The sequence below is a fragment of the Prunus persica genome, chromosome G4 (assembly GCF_000346465.2).
Source record: "Prunus persica cultivar Lovell chromosome G4, Prunus_persica_NCBIv2, whole genome shotgun sequence".
Classification (NCBI taxonomy): Eukaryota; Viridiplantae; Streptophyta; class Magnoliopsida; order Rosales; family Rosaceae; genus Prunus; species Prunus persica.
The window spans coordinates 12,841,184-12,863,588 of record NC_034012.1 but is presented as its reverse complement, the minus strand read 5'-3'; the positions used below and the strand labels follow the sequence as shown (position 1 = coordinate 12,863,588).

General features: G+C 36.6%; 2 protein-coding genes and 2 long non-coding RNA genes across 7 annotated transcripts; all 4 read right to left on the bottom strand.

Moving 5' to 3' along the window:
* LOC18780029 (homeobox-leucine zipper protein PROTODERMAL FACTOR 2) lies at positions 1,830 to 11,697 on the bottom strand. 4 transcript variants are annotated; one of them, XM_020561610.1, is made up of 11 exons: positions 6,810 to 7,335; positions 6,493 to 6,531; positions 6,246 to 6,360; positions 5,484 to 5,574; positions 4,723 to 5,199; positions 4,287 to 4,391; positions 3,826 to 4,026; positions 3,558 to 3,729; positions 3,150 to 3,418; positions 2,638 to 2,736; positions 1,830 to 2,545 (listed from the first exon to the last, which is right to left on the bottom strand). In XM_020561610.1, exons 4-11 carry the CDS (start codon positions 5,568 to 5,570, stop codon positions 2,198 to 2,200), a joined length of 1,758 nt encoding a protein of 585 aa, XP_020417199.1. In that variant the 5' UTR covers positions 5,571 to 5,574; positions 6,246 to 6,360; positions 6,493 to 6,531; positions 6,810 to 7,335; the 3' UTR covers positions 1,830 to 2,197. The 4 variants fall into 4 exon arrangements, with proteins under 4 accessions (XP_020417199.1, XP_020417198.1, XP_020417197.1 ...); XM_020561609.1 differs by having other exon boundaries at positions 7,187 to 7,309; XM_020561608.1 differs by having other exon boundaries at positions 6,493 to 7,335.
* Positions 8,910 to 10,141, bottom strand: LOC18779108. Its single transcript, XR_002271138.1, has 3 exons — positions 9,985 to 10,141; positions 9,348 to 9,888; positions 8,910 to 8,924 (listed from the first exon to the last, which is right to left on the bottom strand). It is a non-coding gene; the product is annotated as an uncharacterized LOC18779108 (long non-coding RNA).
* On the bottom strand, positions 13,799 to 14,439 carry LOC109948439. The gene is made up of 3 exons (XR_002271067.1): positions 14,394 to 14,439; positions 13,972 to 14,073; positions 13,799 to 13,859 (listed from the first exon to the last, which is right to left on the bottom strand). It is a non-coding gene; the product is annotated as an uncharacterized LOC109948439 (long non-coding RNA).
* LOC18778915 (homeobox-leucine zipper protein MERISTEM L1) lies at positions 14,605 to 17,339 on the bottom strand. The gene is made up of 8 exons (XM_020562294.1): positions 17,209 to 17,339; positions 16,936 to 17,026; positions 16,280 to 16,609; positions 16,073 to 16,174; positions 15,861 to 15,965; positions 15,025 to 15,225; positions 14,749 to 14,923; positions 14,605 to 14,657 (listed from the first exon to the last, which is right to left on the bottom strand). The coding sequence occupies exons 1-8, from the start codon at positions 17,337 to 17,339 to the stop codon at positions 14,605 to 14,607; spliced, it is 1,188 nt and encodes a 395-aa protein (XP_020417883.1).

Sequence of the window (22,405 nt, the reverse complement as noted above, 5' to 3'; positions counted from 1 at the left end):
CAAACCTTTGATCAGAATAGAACGAGCATCTAAAATAGCCTTCCAAGCAAGAGACTGAAGCCTTCTTCTTAACAGAAAGGAAACAATCTTTCTTTCAATATTTTACTATTTGAGACCACCAGTTGGAATTATCAAATAAATAGATCCAACCAAGTTTAGCTAGAGCAGCCTTATTCAAATGAGTAGCTGAACGAACCCCAAGGCCTTCCATGAGGGGACTTTATTCCCATTACCCCAGAAAAAATGTCTGCTGCAGTTATTTATTTCCTTACTAACTTCCTTATGGCATTTAAAACAAGAAAGAGTATGGTTAGGAATCGCAAAGACACTAGCCTTAATTAAGTCTTCCTTATGGCATTCCAACCAGCAAACTTATTTCGGTTTATGTCTATCATGAGTTTATCATTGTCTGGATCTTTCCATAAAACAATGTTGTGAATGCCAGGATACCGGCCTAAAGTAGTTTATGTTGGATCTGGAGGAGGTTAGAAAGGATAGTTCTGGCTCTTGTAGGAACATTAGCAGAGAAATAAACCGTGGATTTATGTAAGTTAATTTTTTGCCCTGAGACTTTAGAGAAATTTTCGAGTAAATTGTTAATGTTATTTGCAGCCTTCAAGGTAGCTGTCGCAAAAATAAGACAGCCATTTGCAAAAACTAGATTAGAAATTCAAAAAACACCAGGGGATGAAAACCCACATGTTTCTTGGGAGACATGGCAAGATTGTTAAAGTGTCTAATAAACGGTTCCATGCATAAGATAAAATATATAAGGAGATAAAGGGTCTCCTTGCCTAATACCTCAAGAAACTTTAAAATGATCGTGATAAGAGCCGTTAATCATAATAGAGAAGGAAGTGCTAGTAATTCAATTTATAACTCGATCACACCAAGCATTATTGAAACCAAATTGAGTGAGGCAACATCTAATGTAACCCCAGTCAAGGAGGTCATAGGCCAAGAGTGACAAAACCCTAGCGCCCCACCCTCTTTCAAACCCTCAGTCTTTCAACGCAGCAAGGGAGGAGGTGGTCACTACCCCTCCTTCCCTGGTACCCCTTTCAATTTCAATTTCAATTTCCAATTTCCAATTTCCATCTTCCATCTTCCATCTTCCGTCTTCCTCTTCATTACATCTCTGTTATCTTTCTTTCTTTTTATTTTTAATTTCCCAGGTCCCTTTAAATTCCTCCCTCCTTATACGACTTCTTCAAGGACTCTATCTCCCTCTTGGATCTATCGACCCTCATGGGCTACAGCGACTAATCCTAAGCACAATTTTTCGTGTCCCCTTCGGAAGATGTGTATAGCTCTTGCCCGGGTGCTTGCACCACCTCCTTCCATTCTTGGGTTGTTACCACCTCCTTCCTTGCTTAGGATGTTGGTTTTTTTGGCTTTGGGAAGTGTTTTCCCAAGTTTGTTCTTCGATTGGTTGTTGTTTCCCTCTTGGTGCTTTTTTTGGCTTTGGTGGTGTTTCTGCTTTTGGTTGGCTTTAGCTTTATGCCAATTTTGTACTCTGATTTTATGTCAATTTTAGACTCTGACTTTATGCCAGTTGTAGACTTTATGCATGTTTCGAGTTTTATTTCTAGTGGGCTTTTACTGTTACATTTGTTTGGACTTGTTTTTATGAGTTCCACTATCTTGTAATTGGCATTGCCTTTCTATCAATGAAACTTGATTAGGCCTTTTCTAAATCAAGTTTAATAGCCATAGCTCCTCTAGAACCCATCTTCCTCTTAAATTTATGAAAATACTCATGGGCAATAAGAATAATGTCAGACTGATCTTCCCGGAGCAAAGACTCCTTCATTCTTGGAAATACAATTTGAGAGAACAGGTCTCATCCTATTGATTAAGATTTTTGTAATCAGTTTATAAGAGACATTACATAAACTAATAGGACAAAACTGGTTAACTGACTCAGGTAAATTAACTTTTGGAGTTCATTGCGCATACAATTTGTTTCAAAATCCTTATATTTTCTCAAAGCATACTCAACACTTGCTTTACCTCCACCCACTAAAATTAAGGGGGTGCTCCTCAAAACAGATGGAGTTTTGACACATGTCAAAATCCCATTCGCTATGGAGAGGAGCTCCTCCTCAGTTTGAAGGAGCCTCGTCTTGCAATGATTTCAAGTACTTACAATAAACTTGTGCTGAATCATTTGTAGTTTTAGTAGTTGCTTTGTACATCATATAGAGAATCCTAGGGCCTCCTTGATTGACATCACAGTCTTTGCAATAATATTGTGCATAAGGAACCCTAGTTGATTAGAAGGCTCATGTTCATCAGTTGGCGATTTAGCAACGACGTGGAAGGCAATGGTCAAAAGACTTCCACCAGTTTCGTCCCGGTGGATCGGTCTGTCAGGAAGGATAGAAAACCCTGAGGGCAAGATAGGTATGTGGTCTGGCCATTCATCCTTCATCAACTTGTTCTCAGCATCCTTATAATCAAAGGGAGCATAAACTATGTATGAGCCTGTCGAGGCTGCACAGCTCTCTTGCATGTACAATGCTTTAATCTTCTTTGTTTCATCCTATACAAATAAAATCAAGCAATTCTATATTAAGCTTAAATGTATTTCGAAGGGGAAGGGAAAAAAAACCCGAGAATTTATCTGCAACTCACATTAATGGCTCGCAATATAGAAACCCCATTTTCTGGACTGTCGCCATTGCTTATATAAGCATGTTCATCGAATCTATGATTGCGTCCATAGATATCCCACTGTTTTATATACACAAGTAAATGGAAGACATGATCGATCTCTTTCTGATAGATGTTAATGAAAGGATTATAGTTCAAATATGTGTCTAGGATTGGATTGGATTGGATAACCCACTAAAGTCAAGGTATGTTGAATGAAGAAATTATGAAGGCAAACCTTCAAATTTTGTCAAGTTGAAGGTAAGATTGATTAGTCATGAATGAGATTTATACTTGCAATCCCAGGAGAATGAAAAAACTTTCATCCCAGCCATCATTTATTACTTCAGCATACCTTGAATGTTATGCGTTATCCAATCTAATCCTAGGCACCAACGTAAACTTTATGTACGCTTTAAGAGCTACTTGCATGCTCCTCTTTTTTTTTTTCTTTTTTAAGAAAACATTGCATATTCAAAATTCATAAAACATACCTGTCTCCGAAATTTGACATCACGAAGTAAACTAAATACTTGTTTACTTGGGACTGGAAGGTGGACGGAAGTAGCGAACACTGTTGTGGTACCTAGAATCTTCCCATGGTCATCTGTGCTACTCTTTGTCGATATCATTATATCAGCACTTGACACTGGAAATGGCATCCATTTGTTCTCTCTTGAAGCACTGATGTCCATGAAAAAGCTTTTTACCATTCTCTCCGAAAACTTCAAGAAGAATGTTCTTTGCAGTTGCGGTATAATCACTAATCAAAATAAGGGGAAAAAAACTTAGCTATTTAATTAGTGCATCTAAATCCAAGTCGATCCATGTAATCAAAAGAAAATTTTCAAATATAGTTCACTTGATTTTATCAAGATGCATGAAACAAATTAATTAATTACCGCCACGATCGGTAGGACTGTTTGGAACCCTTACAGTTGCAGACCATTGAAAATGCTGAATTAAAGTGTTAACCCAACGCTTTGCACAGAATGCAAAACCAGAAGTGACCAGTGGCTGAAAAAAATGATGAACCAGTCTGTTATCCACCACCACATGTTCCACCCATATAACCTACCATATGAACAAAAATTAATTGCATTAGCTATTGATAATTAATTCACTATGCTTATCTCAACCATGCTAAATAACATAAGTATGTCTAGTAACCTTAGAGCATCCATTTGGCATTTCTTCAATCAAACAGCCTGATGGTCGTCTTCGAAAGTTTCTTGATGGAAATTGGGGCAACGTTTCCGGTGACACATCAACAACTCCCCACAAGCCAGTGTCTAGCTTTTTACAATACCTTGCAAAAGAACTTTCTCTTGTTGGAACAAGTGGTGATGGGGCATGAAACTCAGCTGTCATCTGGAAACAACAATAACCTGAGAATTAACTTTACGGTACGATGGTTATTATAAGAAGAATTAATGCTAGTGTCAGCCATAATTAGTGTGGGACTCACAGTGGATCCCACATCAAATTGTGTGTAGTCGCCATGCGTGGACAACTGCGCTTAGCAAAACTATAATGCACTTTGTCATAATTATCTCATGATAGGAGGATGAAGCACATACACAACATTTATAGTTGGATGAAACATAGGTTCCTATTTATATATATATTACCAGTTGGAGAGTTCCATCGTAGTGTCTTTCCACTCCTGTCGATGCCAAAACTCCCACGAGCGTTGCTTTAGAGACAATATTGGAAAAAGCAAGTGACCATTGCTCCTGATTATCAATCAAAATATATGCAATCAATTGATAATATCTCATGTTTTTTTATTTATATAAAATGATAAAACAAAAGTCCTTCACACAAGACAAAATGTTAAAATGGTCCAGTCCGCCCAAAATTGGACAAACCAGTCCAGTCACTGTCCGAAAGTTACATGAAATAACTCTTATGTCACTGGACCGGTTTGTCCAATTTTTGAGGGGCTGAACCATTTTGGCTTGGTTAACACCTATTTGTCCTTGTATGGTAAAAACCCTTTTTTTTTCTTTTTCAAACTTGTTTCGTAGAAAAACACTAAATAAGTTTAATCAAAAGAGAACCTACCAAATCCATCAAAAGTTCAATAATGCTGATAGGCCTCGTTTCGAAGTACTCAACTGCTCGTGAAGATTCAGAACTAACTGCAAGAACTGGTTCAAGTTCATGAGAGTTGTCAACGTCCAAGCTTGGGGACGATTGACATTCTCTCACCTTAACCACTCTCATATACTCGACATCACTTAGCATTTCAGTATTGCTTGCCATGTCAACTTGCCAAAGAGGCTCTTGAGCAAAAGCCATGCTTGAAAGCTCTTCCATTGCATTAGAAGCTCGTTCACTGATTTTGATTGTGCTCACATCAGCATCTGGAGAGGCTGACATGAGTACGCCACTGCCTCTTTCATCGGTGTCAAAATTGCTTCCAAGAATTGGTTGTGACCCCAAATCTGTGAGTTGCACTCTTGTTGAAAAGCCTTGAGGGGATGCAGTGGGTTGAGGCAAGTCACTATGATCTAAATCATTTTCTGGATTGCTATCTATCTGAAAATTAGCCAAAAGGAAGAAGATATTGAGTTTTATAAAAATAAAAAAATAATAATAATTATAGTCAAATGAAACTCAAAATCCATGAGAAGTAAGAGTGAGGTTAACATGGCACAAATTAAAAGTAGATCAAGATGATACTATAATATTTTCCACATTCTTCACATCCGATAATCCCAGCCAAAAAAAAAACAAAAGATGTACAAATATTGCCCACAAATATTTGAAAAAACATGTAATTCTGTTCAGTCACAATCCCCATTACATTTTTTCTTGATTACCTTCAAATCGACCCATAGATCTAACCCGGATTCACAGTAACCCTCAACCTTAGTAATCTTCCCAGCTGATCGTGCACACACTTCCATTACTCTGAAAAAACCAAAACCAAAACAAAAACCATGAAAGCCATTAGAATGATGACGACATCAACTAAAACTTCACAAGATACCTAGAGAAGTGATCATCAAGAGAAAGACAGGCAATGCATGCACTAATACAATATTGAGCTATAGTCACCATTTTCTTTCTAAGTATTAAGCCCACTAACCAACTAAAATTGATGGCTAAAGGCCTTAGCAACTATACAGTTACTAAACCATGTTGGTTGTTGGTGTTGGGTTGGCTTAAGGGCTTAAGAAACTAATCCTAGCTTTGGTGGGAATGATTTCTAAGACCTAACAATGATATAGACTCATGCCATACCAACTAAACCCTTCCGTTGGTTTGTTGGTGGGTTATAGATAAAAACTGGAGCCACTTATTCTATTAGTTGAGAGCAATGATATTTCCATTATTTTGGGTTTTGTGTAATTTTAATTAGCATTATTCAATTAGTCTAATTAATAACCAAAGAGAAAGATACAAATGAAAGACAAGTAAGCACACAAACAGAGAGAATCGAACAAAGCTTTCTCTGATTTTCTTCAATGTTACAATTTACAATTTAGAAGTGAGACACTGAGCTTTTATAGCTTGATTATCTCTACACTAATTCATAAACAGAATGAGTAACAATCTAACAGCTAAACGGTCACTCTTACCTCCCCAAGAAGATTTTTTTCCGACCATGGATTCTGGAAATTCACCTCTTACAAGACCATGAATACATGGAAGGCATGCCTCTTCCCCTGAGAGCATCTGTTAACCGCATCTGCCCTACATAAATATAAAACACAAATAAATCCTCAAAATAAAGAAACCAAAATACCCACTAAAAAATTAAAGAAATTTATGATTCTGGCAAAGATAGTGAATTCATTAGACGAACAAGAAATCTCATTAAATTACCTTTTAAACAGATTCAATCTGCCACCATACATTTTATTTCTACAACCAGTTAAACAAAAAACATGAGTCACTAAGCAAAAATCATTCAAATGAAAGATTTGTAAGAGACAAAACGCAGATCAAGCCCAAACCAGACAATGGGTTAGATTTACAAACACAGTACCAAGAATTAAATTTAAAACTAGACCAAGAAATCCAGACCCAATACCAAAAAAAAAAAAAGACGAGAATAAGGAGAAAAGAGGAAGAAAGACAGAGGTGCGGCGGCTGCTAATGAAAAAAAGATACCATCTCAACCCAAAACCCCACCAACCCACCTCCCTATTTTACAGACCCAGAAGATCTTCTTCCCCTCCAAGAAAAAAAAAACCCAACCTTAGCTCCATACTTTGTCATCTCCACCGCCACAAAAAATCTAACACCCAGATTTCCCACCAGTTATCTCCTCCAGCAAAAGAAAACCAAACCCCCAACTTCCTTCCCCACCAAAACACAACCCAATATTACAATCCCACTATTCACATCCATAGAGCAAAGAGAGAGGGGTGGATGTAGCCTCGACGTCCCAAGCGTCATCGCCGAACCCAAATACCAACCCAAGGCCGCCGACATCCCAAGCCCCCAGATCTTGATATAATTTAAGAGATGGATGGTTGGAGAGAAAGAGAGAAAGGTGTGAGATGGAAAAGCTTACACTTTTGACCAAAAACTTCGATAAAAAAATAAAAAAAGGACTTGCAGAGAAGAGAGACGAAGAAGAAGGGAGAAGAATGGTCTCTGTCCAAAAAGAAAAAGAACGGAGAAGAATGGTCGAGAGAAAAGGGAGAGAAAAAAACAAAACAAAAAAAAACAAAACAAAAAAAAAAGAAGATGTAATAAATTTCTTAAATTTTGAAAGAAAAAAAAAAATAACTTAATCTACGTTTGTTAACCCCTTTTTTTTTTTTTTTTTTTGGCTAGGACATAGAAGAGAGAGAATGATAGTCGAGATGGGATTGAATTGAGAGGGGATGATGAAAAAAGTGAAAACGAAAACTAAAAGCTTAAATATATTTCAAATTCTAAAAGTCACTTTTGGTTCATGTAGTTTGACACTTCAACCATTTTTGAACATGTAATTTCAATTCTGTCAATTTTGCTATTGTAGTTTTATAATTGTAGCAATTCAAGGACAATTCTAATTTCTATCAAATTATTCTAACTTTTGTTATCTATTCAGAGGTATTTTGGTCCAAACTTGCATCCCCCTCCCCAACCAGCCAACACTCAAGAACAATCCCCCTCCCCCAGCTAGCCACCACATCCTTAACTGAACGCCACCGCAGCCTCCCAAGGCCGCCCCAACCACAACAAAGGCGGTAGAAGCAAGCAAGCAGAGAAGCTAGAAAAAGAAAAAGAAAAATGGTTTTGAAACTTGGGAAGGTGGGTGGAAGCTAAAAGATGAAATTCAAACTAAGAAAAAAGAAAAAGAAAAATGGTTTGAAATTTGGGTGTTTGAGACAGCTAGAAAATTACTCACATTCAAGCTAGCATGTTTGCTTATAAGATAAAGACAGAATGTTGTCATCCAAACACCAAGAAAATTTCAAGACACTACAGAGTTGGTTATTCTCTCTTGATACTCTACACTGTTCAGAAGTTAAATTAAATGCGCATACAATTTGTTTAAAAATCCTTATATTTTCTTAAAGCATACTCAACTTTTGCTTTTACTCCACCCATTACAATTGAGGAGGAGTAACTCCTCAAAACAAACGAAAGTTTGACACTTGTCAAAAATCCCATTTGCTGTGGGGATTAGCTCCTCCTCAATTTGAAGGGAGGCGTCTTGCAATGATTTTAAGTGCTTACAATAAACTTGTGCTGAATCATTTATTGTTTTAGTCGTTGCTTTGTAGATCAGAGAATCCTAGCGCCTCCTTGATTGACATCACAGTCTTTGCGATAATATTGTGCATAAGGAGCCCTAGTTGATTAGAAGGCTCATGTTCATCAGTTGGTGATTTAGCAACGACGTGGAAGGCAATGGTCAAAAGACTCCCACCAGTTTCGTCCCGGTGGATTGATCTGTCAGGAAGGATAGAAAATCCTGAGGGCAAGATAGTTATATGATCTCTGCAGTCATCCTTCATCAACTCGTTCCCGGCATGCTCATAATCAAAGGGAGCATAAACTATGTATGAGCCTGTCGATGCTGTATAGCTTTCTTGCATGTACAATGCTTTAAGCTTCTTTGTTTCATCCTGAACAAATAAAATCAAGCAATTCTATATTAAGCTTAAATGTATTTAAAAGGGTAAGGGAAAGAAAACTGGAATTTAACTTCAACTCACATTAATGGCTCGCAATATAGAAACCCCATTTTCTGGATTGTCACCATGGCTTATATAAGCACGTTCATCGAATCTATGATTGCGTCCATAGATATCCCACTATTTTAAATACACAAGTTAAATGGAAGACATGATCGATGTCTTTCTGATAGATGTTAATGAAAGGACTATAGTTAAAATATGTGTCTTGGATTGGATTGGATAACCCACTAAAGTCAAGGTATGTTGAATGAAGAAATGAAGTCAAGCTTTCAAATTTTGTCAAGTTGAAGGTAGATGATTGATTAGTCATGAATGAGATTTATCCTTATAATCCCGACAGAATGAAAAAAATTTCATCTCAACCTTCATTTATTACTTCAGCATACCTTGAATGTTATGAGTTATCCAATCTAATCTTAGGCACCAACGTAATCTTTATGTACGCTTTAAGAGCTACTTGCATGCTCCTCTCTCTTTTTTTTCCTTTTTTTTTTTTATATTTAAAAACATTATTGCATATTCAAAATTCAGAAAACATACCTGTCTCCGAAAGTTGACATCACGAAGTAAACTAAATACTTGTTTACTTGGGACTGGAAGGTGGACGGAAGTAGCGAACACTGTTGTGGTACCTGGAATCTTCCCATGGTCATCTATGCTACTCTTTGTCGATATCATTATATCAGCACCCGACACTGGAAATGGCATCCATTTGTTCTCTCTTGAAGCACTGATGTCCATGAAAAAGCTTTTTACCATTCTCTCCGAAAACTTCAAGAAGAATGTTCTTTGAGGTTGTGCTATAATCACTATTCAAAATAAGGGGAAAAAGCTTAGCTATTTAATTAGTGCATCTAAATCCAAGTCGATGCATGAAACAAATTAATTGCGATTTAATTAATTAATTACCGCCACGATCGGTAGGACTGTTTGGAGCCCTTACAGTTGCAGACCACTGAAAATGCTGAATTAAAGTGTTAACCCAACGTTTTGCACAGAATGCAAAACCAGAAGTGACCAGCGGCTGAAAAAAATGATGAACCAGTCTGTTATCCACCACCACATGTTCCACCCATATAACCTAGCATATGAACAAAAAGTAATTGCATTAGCTATTGATAATTAATTAACTATGCTTTTCTCAACCATGCTAATTAACATAAGTATGTCTAGTAACCTTAGAGCATCCATTTGGCATTTCTTCAATCAAACAGCCTGATGGTCGTCTTCGAAAGTTTCTTGATGGAAATTGGGGCAACGTTTCCGGGGACACATCAACAACTCCCCACAAGCCACTGCCTAGCTTTTTACAATACCTTGCAAAAGAACTTTCTCTTGTTGGAACAAGTGGTGATGGCGCATGAAACTCAGCCGTCATCTGGAAACAACAATAACCTGAGAATTAACTTTATGGTACGATGGTTATTATAAGAAGAATTAATGCTAGTGTCAGCCATAATTAGTGTGGGACTCACAGTGGATCCCACACCAAATTGTGCGTAGTCGCCACACGTGGACAACTGCGTTTGGCAAAAGTCTAATGCACTTTGTCGAATAGTTACCGACATATTACAATCGAAAATTAATTATGGCACTACCAAATAAGGAAACGAAACCAGTTTGGATGGACTACATTCACAAAGTGTAGTTCCTAGAAAGTGTTAATTACTAGCAAAGCAACAAGAGAAATGACTATTTTGTTGATGATATATAGCTGATATTCCTTAACATTCAAGAACAATTTATTCTTTAATAAATCATGTCAACCAAGTCTCTTAAATAACCCTAAGTAGGATTAATTTCATAAATATCTCATGATAGGAGGATGAAGCAAAGATCTCCCATTTATATTTATTACCAGTTGGAGAGTTCCATCGTAGTGTCTTTCCACTCCTGTTGATGCCAAAACTCCCACTAGCATTGCTTTAGAGACAATATTGGAAAAGGCAAGTGACCATTGCTCCTGATTATCAATCAAAATATAAGCAATCAAACTTGTTTCATAGAAAAACACTAAATTAGTTTAATAAAAAGAGAACCTACCAAATCCATCAAAAGTTCAATAATGCTGATAGGACTCGTTTTGAAGTACTCAACTGCTCGTGAAGATTCAGAACTAACTGCAAGAACTGGTTCAAGTTCATGAGAGCTGTCAACTTCCAAGCTTGGGGGCGATTGACATTCTCTCACCTTAACCATTCTCATATACTCGACATCACTTAGCATTTCAGTATTGTTTTCCTTGTCAACTTGCCAAAGGGGCTCTTGAGCCAAAGCCAAGCTTAAGAGCTCTTCCATTGCATCAGAAGCTCGTTCGCTGATTTTGATTTTGCTCACATCAGCATCTGGAGAGGCTGGCATGAGTAGATCACTGCCTCTTTCATCAGTATCAAAATTGCTTCCAAGAATTGGTTGTGACCCCAAATCTGAGAGTTGTGCTCTTGTTGAAGAGCCTTGAGGGGACGCAATGGGTTGAGGCAAGTCACTATGATCTAAATCATTTTCTGGATTGCTATCTATCTGAAAATTAGCCAAAAGGAAGAAGATATCGAGTTTTATAAAAATATAAATAAATAGAAAATTTAAAGTAAAATAAAACTCAAAATCCATGAGAAGTAAGAGTGAGGTTAACATGGCACAAATTCAAAGTAGATCAAGATGATACTATAAGATTTGCCACGTTCTTCACATCCGATAATCCCAGCCAAAAAAACCAAAAGAAGATATACAGATATTGCACACAAATATATGAAAAAACATGTATTTCTGTTCAGTCACAATCCCCATTACATTACCTTTAAATCGACCCATAGATCTAACCCGGATTCGCAGTAACCCTCAACCTTAGTCATCTTCCCAGCTGATCGTGCACACACTTCCATTAATCTGAAAAAACCCAAACGAAAACCAAAACAAAAAAGGTGAAAGCCATTGCAAAAATGATGACATCGACTAAAACTTCATAAAATACTTAGAGAAGTGATCATCAAGAGAAAGACTGGCAATGCATGTGTCGGTACACATATACAAAGAAACTTACTTGAAAACCCTTTGGATATCAGGATCATTAGTTGTTGGTCCTACAAAATTCTCAGAATCATTCACGTTCTTGAGATGGTCATCAACTCCACTGCTCGAAGTACGACTGCGCTTGGTCTTCCTTCTTCCAGCCATTTTCAGCTGAAAACATATGCACACCAAAACACCATGTCACATTATAATCAAGGATTTTAAATCTGAAAAAAATTAAACTTGCAAACATAGAAATTTACTTTGTAAAATTGGTCTGAAATATATGCAAGAATTGATTAGGGCAGAGGATAATGTAGTACTTGGAGATGATAAGTGAGTGTGAAACTGGAGGTTTGTGTCGGGGATTTCAAGGAGGTTTAGGGCAAGGGTTTGGAAGCTGCAGGACTTTTTCGGACACTGCCAGGAGAAAGAAACTTGGAAGGTACTTATAGTAGTCACCCAGTATTGACCCCAAAAAAAAAAAAAAAAAACCAGTGAAAAGTGACGTGGCTGAATGCTGTTCTATGATTGGTTAAAGGTTTGGAGCAAGAGTGTGATGTCACTCTTATGAGAGTGCGGGCCTTGGGATCAAAATGAATGTGGTCAAGTGATAGTCTAAGCAGAAAAGGCCACGAATCTCGTGAGACCTAATTTACTTGGATAAATAATTAATTAGTTGTTTAAAATGGAATAAATTTGGCCCTCCGTATTATTAAACACGTTATCTAATTTCGACAGTCCCTTAACTTTTGGGTCTAGTTACATTTTTTTTTTGGGTTAAATTTGTTTGTAAATTTGCAATACAAAAATCACAGAATAGATAAGTTTTCCTTGATACATTGGAAAGTAAGAATATAACCTCTCTTTTTTTAATTGGTTTTTTCTGCTAGAGAAATCGAAAGTGATAAGAGAAAAGACGGAAAAAGGATGGTGAATAGAGGGTGACAGAAAAGAGAGAGAGAAAAGAAGACAATTTACGAAACAAAAACATGAAGAAGAAAAACCTACTCATAATTATTTTGAAGTTTTAGTTTTAAGCTTTCATTTTGTATACCATTTCTTCAATATCCCTCTTACACCACCATTCCCCCATCCTAAATTGTTTGTATAACATATACTTCCACTCCATTTTCCAATCAAGCAAATCCAAAAGAGTTTTAATAGTAATGCTAGCCCTTGTTCCCCATTTTTCTTATTTAGTATCTCTTCCCATTATTTTGTTTTAGCTGGTTATGGTTATAGAGGAATTTACAAAGATTGGAATGATATATTAGTTGAGCAACTTCCATTTTCCAAGAGCTAAACAATAAGTTTATTGTCACACTTGTAATCCACCATATATGTGAATTACATTGTGGACAACATCTCTAATGGTGACATGGGAGATCGATGTGTCCATAAATATAGTATAAATAAGTTTAGTCTTTATTAGCTATGAAATTATCTTAGTGAGTATCTATGCATGCATCAAACTAAAAAATTATAGTTTTTACTGGACAATCAATTTCTAAAAATCCGAGCATGATGACCTTGAAGAATCAGTCAGAAAACCATTAAAATGGGTAATATACAGTAGATTCGACTATATACAAGCACATAGCATTGGTTTCAAATTTCTACCATGCACATGACCTTAGGCACTGGTGGCAAATTTATAACTGCACCAGATGAACAACTTACTGGCTTAATCGACTTCTAGATCATAAATTCTAAACCCTCCTTGATTAAACTCAAGGTTGTTTCAAGAATTTTATGTCCAACGTTGAGATGTTGATGAGGAGACATATGTTCTTCGGTTGATGCTCCAAGAGCGATGTGGAAGGCAATAGTCAAAAGACTTCCTCCAGTTTCGTCCTGGTGCATTGGCTTGTCAGGAAGGATAGAAAACCCTGAGGGCAAGATAGCCACATAATCTGGGTTTCCACCATTGATGAGGTCGGTCATGGCATATGCATCTATCGGTGCATAAACAACATAGGACTCCATTGAGTCTGTATAACTGGCTTGCAAGTAAAATATTTCAACCTCTTTCGTTTTGTCCTACAAATTTAATCAACCAGTTGTGTTAACACAAGTTGAAGTCAGGCTTACAACATGTTGAATCTTCAAAAGGGAATTGGAAACAAAATAAAACAGGGTACATGCAACTCACATTCATGGATCGCAATATGGAGACACGATTTCCCGGATTTTCTCCAATAGTGAAATAGGCATATTCATGGAATTCATGTTGAAATGCAAGCATATCCCACCACTGTATTATACACAAAGTAAGTACATTGGCATGATGATCTCTTTGGAATAAACGTTTATATATGGAAAGATTATGTATAGGTTAAAAATGAATGCTATTTACGCATACGTGTTAGAATTTAGAGCCTAAGCTTTTAGAGATTATTATGTCACATGGTGTTACCATTGCACAGTAATTTTTCAAATTACAAAACTCAACTACTCCTAGTTTTCACATGGGATCCAGTAATGATCTTTATGCCTCTTTGATTTGGCCATATCGATAGACTTATGCTCATTTTTCCGAACCACCATTGATTCAAAGTTAAGTACTGTACATACCTCGCTTCGACATTTCTCATCCCGTAGAAAACTGAACACTTTTTTTCGCGAGAATGGATGGTATATGGAAGTAGCAAACACCATTGTAGTACCTGGAGGCCTTCCAGGGTCACCTGTGCTACTCTTCATTGAGATCCTTATATTTTCAGCACCTGATGTTGGCCATGGTAGTGACATCCATTTGTTTTCAGAACAAGCACTGGTATTTTCTCTAAAGAAGCTTCTCACCATCCTCTCCGAAAGCTTTAACAGGGTTCTCCTTCCCTGTTGCGATATAAACCCTTATCAAAGGGAAAGATCAGCTCAGTTAATTTATCAACCTGCAAGGAACAAATTAATTTGAATTTAATTATACCTCCATCAGTTGAAAAACAAGTCCTTCTAGCCATTGTAGTTTCCAGCCATTGACATTGTCGAATCAACGTAGCAACCCAACGCTTTGCGCAAAATGCAAAACCAGAACTGACCAGCGGCTCAAACATATTGTGAACAAGTGAATTGTCTACTTCCACATGTTCCACCCATATAACCTAGCATATGAAAGGAACTCCATTATATTGTTTAAGCTTTTGTCTATCATGCTAATTTAAACTGAGAATGTTGTCTACTTAATTAACAAACACACACATACATTGGACCATCCATCTGGCATCTCTTGAACCAAACAGCCTGATGGTTGTCGTCGAAAGTTTCTTGATGGGAATTGAAACAATTTTTCCAAGGAAACATCCACAACTGCCCACGTGTCGCTGCCCAGCTTTTTGCAATACCTTGCAAAATAACTTTCTCTAGTTGGGACTAATGGTGTAGGGGCATGAAATTCAGCTGTCATCTAGAGAAACAACAAAAACTTGAGAATATTAGATTTATTCTAAAGCATTATATAAGAAAAATGCTAGCATGAGCCGTCTATTAATGTGAGTCTCACAGTAAATCCCAAACCAATCAATAGGTCATATATAATCGTCACATGTGGACAGTTGCGTTTATGAAACATTGACTATAAATGCATGTCGCATCAATACCAACGTAACAATCCAAAATCTGTGCAAACTAAAGAACGAAAGATGAAAAATAGGGTATTTTGAATGGATTTTGAAATTTAACAACCCATTATGTATGTAAACCTAAGAATGTAACTTTCACATGTACATTATCATCTGAAGCTCGTTTCATATGAGATTGATTACAAACTCATGGTTATATATAGATTCAATGTTATATATGGTACTTTCTTCATAATAGTTCTTGCAGATGGCGAAACACAACTTTTAATCAGTTGTAATCGAATTTCGTTATGCTAAAATCAAAGACATGTTATAGTTAATGCATTCAAAAAAGATGAAAGCATCATTTATATAAAACTTCCTCCCATTTAGAAATATATCTATGTGCATGCAAAAAAAGCTTGGAGTTGTCTTGCTTTGAAACCCTTCCATACAAAATTTTAGTAGGGTAAATAATTACCACTTGAAGAGTTCCGTCGTAGTTTCCTTGCACTCCTGTGGATGATAAAACTCCCACAATCGCTGCTCTAGAGACTATATTAGAAAAAGCTTGAGACCACTGCCTCTGGTGATCAAACAAAGTATAAACAATCAATAATATTTCGCGGTTTTTTTAAACTTGTTTACAGAGGAAAACAAAAGATTAAATAAATTAATTAGAAGAGGACATACCAAATTCATTAGCAGTTGAACAATGCTTGAAGGATTCATTCTGACCAAACCAATTTCTCTTGAAGCTTCAGAACTAACAGGTTTAGGTCCAAGTTCTTTTGGCTTATATTGACTTCCTATTGAAAATTCAGAATTGTTCATGTCCAAGCTTGGCAGAGATTGAGATTCTCTAACCTCAACCATTTTCACTATCTCCAATAATGTGGCATTCATATCCCCAAACTCCCTCATGTACTCAATCTCACTAAGAATCTCCGTGTTGCTCGCTGTGTCAACTTTCCATAGAGGCTCTCTAGCAAAAGCCAATTTTACGAGCTCCTCCATTGCCTTCGAAGCAAGCTCCGAGATTCTAAGTCGGTTAATTTCTGTACCTGCGGACATTGAAATTAACAGGTCACTGGCTCTTTTATTATTGATCCCACCAAAAGTTTGTGACCCAAAATCTGAGAGGGGCACTTGTGGTGAGGAGCCTTGAGGGAACGCAGTGAGTCGAGGCATGTGCATATGATCTGAATTGTATTGTGGGTTGCTATCCATCTGAAAATTAGCCAAAACGAAGAAAGATTGAGTTTAATGAAAAAGTCAAATAAAACTCAAAAATCCATCAGAAATAAGATTGAGCTAGGTCAACATGACACGAAATCAAAGCAGATCAAGATGATGATAGATATATATATATAGGTTATAAGACTCAAATTCTTCTTATCCGATAATCCTAAGTACAAAAACAAAGCAAAAAAATAAATTAAAAAATAAATTCCCCACAAATATATAAAACCATAAAATTTAGTTCAAGTCACAAAAGCCCCATTATTTTGTTGGTAATTTTACTTTTTTTATAACTGGTAATTTTACTTAATTACCTTTAAATCAACCCAGAGCTCTACCCCTGATTCACAGTAAAGTTGTATCTTGTTAATCGCACTACCTGAAGCTGCGGAGACTCCCACGAATCTGAAGAAAACAAAAACCCTAAAGCCATTAGATTCATGATGATGATGACATCAAAGTAAAACCCCAAAAAATTGTAACAAAAAAAAAAACCCTAGATAGAAAAGAGATCACCAAGAGAAAGACAAGAAGTGCATGTATATACATACGCCGTTTGAATATCTAGATTTTTGCAAAGAACTTACTTCTCTACATGTTGGAGCTCATGATTTGATGTTTCTCCATCAAAATTCTCAGAATAATTCATGTTTGTTAGATAATCTTTTGCTTCAGTGCTCGAAACATGAGTGTGGCTGGTCATTCCTCTTCCTGCCATTTTCAGCTGTGACATGCATACACCAAAAAAACCACCATGTCAAACTAACCCATACGATTATATATCTGATTTTTTTTTTTTTTTTTTTTTTTATAAATTTACTTTATGAAGCGGGTCTGAAAAATATGCAAGAACTTATTAGGGTGAAGGAAATGTAAAGCTTGGAGATGTTGATGGTGAGTGAAACTGTGTAGATCTGTTTTGGGGCTTTCAAGGAGGTTTAGGTTTTGTGATGTGGAGACTTGACTTCCGGGGACACTGCCAGGTATGGAAGCTAATTATGCCCACGTGGAAAGCTGACGTGGCTGAATGCTTTACTCTGATTGGTTAGGGTTTTGGAGCAAAGGGTTTGCTGTCACTCATTCAGTTCCTTCTCTATATCTTTATGAGAGTGCGGGCCTCAGGTGCAAATTGATAATTGTAAGACCTAATTTAAGTGGAAAATTAATTAGATGTTTTTGCCAAACAATTAAATGGAAGAACTTAATTAGGGAAGTCGATGTCTAGTTAGATTTTATTATATTTTCCTCTAAATTTACAACATCAAAATCACATAATGGATAAGGGTTGAACATCAAATTACGAATTAAAATAAGTGATAACATTTGAATGATATGATGCATGGTGTCTGGTATCTTCATGTATACTCAATTCGTTAATTCATACAGCAAAACAAGTGGAATATGCACGTTCAATACAACTTGGTCTCTAGTTCCTTGTGAACTCGTAACATAATAATTTCACATCGATTCCCTTTTTGTTAGTTATTTTGTTTAACTCCTTACTGTTAGTCACTCATGAACCGACCATAAACATTAACAAAGTACTAAATTGACACACATAATAAATTGGGTACTCAATTAAAATGTGAGTCAAAGTTCAAATACCAAATTTGAGAACAAAATAATAATAAATAACACTATAGACTCAAATAATGGTGAGGTGAGATCAATTATAAACTTTGAGAGTTCCTTTTAATCATGTTCTGGTAGTTTAGACTGATTACCAACTCACTTCTTTTCAAATATGCAGCAACATAATCCCTCCTTCTTTATTGATGGAGATGCATAAGGAGGAGGACCGATCTATCACTTTTTATTTTTGAGAAATTGAGGTATAAACTCTAAACCTTGGGGATTTTTATAAAATTGGTACTCTGAAAATGTGTGTTTGAAGATCTTTTGAGCCATTTAGTTCACCCATAGTCTCCATAGGGTCTGTTTTAAATAGTGAGCACCAAGTGTTTGAAGAAATGTCTTAAAGACACATTGGTGGGTGTATAACTGGTTTTCTCTGTTTTTGTCTACTGAGTTGTGCTTTGAGTTTTATTTTAAGCTTTTGATACATCAAATTGGACATGTCAGAGATTGTCTCAAATACTTTGGTGTAATTTCAAACATAAAGAGTATACTGCATGAATTCTGCAGTATGCTCTGCAGCATAACCCGTTTTGAATATGTTTTCGGACTTCCGTTACTTCGAGTTACATGGAATTTCAGTCCGTTATATTTTTTTTATTTTTTATTTCCAATTACAAGGTTGAAAGACAATTGGACATGAACTGAAATTTTCACATGTTTTCTTATAAACAAGGCCCTTAGGGAACTCAAAATTTTTGAACAGGCCCTTAGTTTCACATGTTTTGTTTGAACCTGTAAATTTTTTACTGATTTAACTTAAGTGTGACATTTTCATGGACTTACAAAATACAGTAGCGCAGCTGAAAATCGGCCAACCCACAGCACCTCTTGTTTTTAAATATGGTTTTGGCCCAATTCTATAACTCCATAGGTTTTGAATTTTGAGTATGTTAAAGTAAACCTGCCAAGAATATTTTTAGCCCTAATTTAACTTGAATAGAATTGTATTCGATAGTTGGCACATATTTAAAAAAGACTTTCACTTTAGCATTCAACACTTTATGAAATTGTCTTTAACATACCTCTAGGTTTTAAGTCTTCCTGTGGCTTAAATGAAGCTACAGTTGCTCTAGGGAAGGAATGGTATGCTCTAAAGTTGTGAAGATTTGTGACTAATATTTGGCATTCTTCGTGGTTTATACGGCTCGTGAGTTGATCTCTTGAAATGCTGGTGCTGGTGCTGGTGCTGTGAATTTGGAAAACTTGTTTGGATTGTCTGCTTGTAATCCAGGTAGGGGGACTCGACATACCTCTAACTTGGATTTTCCTTATAACCTTATATGTATGATACATGATTGTTTTATTGTTTAATTGGTCTTGATCAAATTGGTTATTTGATTTACATTGATTTTTTATTTCGTTTCCTGACAGTATAGAAAGCTGATAAACTGACATGAAATTGTACTCCCATCCCATGCCCTAACAAGCATGGCTCGTTGATTAGACTTGTCCACTTTGGACTCTATCTCAAAGACGTAATGAACTTGAGGTCTAGAGCTTTCCCTTGACCTTTTCCTTAATTAGTTTCTCACGGTTAAGTGTATTCATTATTGTATGCTCTTTTAAAATTGGCATAGCATGCATGATACTTTTGTTGTCATGAGAACTGAGATTACTATGATTTTGGAGATAACCTTGAGATTAGAGGGTATTGTAATTTGAGATTCACTAAATGAGCATGTGCACGCATCATGATTATTATTTATGGATATTTTTGCACTTGTGCGAATCCGAGATGTTTAAACTACTGGCTGAGAGCGCAGGCTGCAGTAAGGCTGCATTGGTTCGATCCCCTAAATCTACGGGTATTTCTAATTATCGTTATTAGAGGCGTAGATTGATGAACTTTCGTCCAGCCTACCGTGGATGGACTACATCAGCTTTGGCCATGTAGTAGGGTAATATGGTCCATAAGTAGTTGGCTGTGTGACCAGCTTGTGTGTCCACTGTTGCTACTGAACAAGCATTCATCTGAGTAGGTTCCATTTCAGGAAAGAGGCCAGGTAAGAATGTTGTGAGACGTGTAAAGCTTCATGCTGAATGTAACATGTGTCTTATTATTGTTTGTTTACTTAAGAGTGATATGGGGGCGATAGGGAGCGGGGACATGGATGGTATTGTCATATCCGGCCTTAAACCGGTTCGTTGTCATCCCTAGTTATTCTTATTCCTCCTCAAATACTTAATCAGTGACATTTAGACTTTATTATACATTTGAGTTTTTTTATTTAAACATAACAAATATCTAAGAACATCTAGCGTCTCGTTTTTACAATGAAAGACAACAAATATACCCTTCTAAATAAAAGTAAACCTTAAAGTCTAAAAAGAAAAGGGCCAACAGGCTTAGTGGAAAAATGTCTTGATTTGCTTACTAGTGGTCTTATGTTTGAACTCTCATAGCACCGTGATAGCATGTGTGTGAGAAACACTCTAACGTCACCTGCTGCTAGCCTCCGCTCATTTCTCTCGCTCTCCTCTCTCTTTCTCAAATGAAGGAAATTCGGAAACTAAAAAGATGAGAAAATACAAGGAAAGGAAATCAACAAAACCAACCATTGTGAAAGTGAGTGTTAGGGCAAATTCTTGGCCGTAATTAGTTTCCCTAAACCGAAAGAGTGCGGGCCACTATATATAGTACAGCCATGGGCATATATATTTATTACAGGGAACATATGAAATTATCAGACATTTGGTTTTGCAGTACAGAAAAGCCAACATTTGGTTCAACTTGAAGGGCATCCAATAAATTAACCACTCCCTGCCACTGCCACTGCTGGGACAAGCATGTGATCAACCATGTTCATATGCTAGAGACGCATCATTCCTGTCTTTTCATAAAATTAACACAATTATACGACCAACATATATTTACACGACTCACCTATAATGGTAATGGTAAGTCTTCAGATGATAAATACACCTTGAGGTAGTCGATTGAGGTTAATTTTGTTATTTAAAGAAATTTTTGAATGTTAGTATAATTTTCAAAATCTCAAATTTTGTGAAAATGTCATAAAAGAGTATCAGTGTAATAACTCAGTTTTACTCCTCACGTAACCTGAAACAGATTAAATCCAAAATTTCAGCTTCTTCTCTTGTTTTTTACTTCTGAAAATATCCTTTTTCTAGAGATGAACCTGGAACAAACAAACATAATATAAAGTTTGGTTCGGTGACTCATTTTGTCTGCGTGGCCAAGCCAAACATGCATGTGGTGGCATGTGCAAAGCAACTGGTAGGGCACACGTGCATGAATGCCCATGTGCCATTTCATTCATATATATATGCTTTTTTAATAGCCAAGTATATTGCAATGACAATCGAACCCTGAAAGAACCATTCCTCTAACTATGACAAAAGAATCCATGATTAGATTACATCTTTGAAAACGAACACACAAAGCATTTGACCTAAATTTAGGAACAGTTTCTCAAGGAATCATGTGTTTGTTGGGACCCACCAAGTAGTGCCCTCAAATATTCATCACTTCTCCGTGTCATTGGAAAAAGACCCGTCACCTCCTCAAATTGTCCAAGTTAAACTAATATGGAAATTTGTTGTCCTCTCACGGGGGGGCCTCTAAGAACCACCCAAATTTTGGTTAATTATATATATCATGCTTTATTAATCTATTTAATGCCTTCATAGATTGATGGCACATGTAGAGCGAATGTGCTGCCTTAATTAGATTCCCTTATGGATTAATTGATTGGTACCCATCAACTAATAGGAGAAGAGGGTAGGTTTAAGCCCTTTTAATGGGGGGATGATTGAGAGATATAATAGAGTACATTGTTTTCTTTATTGAAAGAAATCTACATAAAATCTTCAACTAAAAAATGTCATAAGAATGATGCAAAGTCAATAATTATAGGTTAACCAACCATTAAGAAATGGTTTCGCTTATGCAATGTAATATAAAATTGGAGAGAGAGATTATGAGTGCTTAAATTAAAGTGGCTAAGACATGCCAAAGGGTCGTTAGTGGAAAATGATCGATTTACTTATCAGTGACAGCTGACGTCACAATGATGTCAGCATTAAGTTATCTTGTTCAGGCAGCAGCCTAAACAAGTCTTGTTTTAGGCCTTGCACAGACTGGTGGAGTCCAGCGCTTGCCCTGGCAACCCTTGGCCTCTGGAA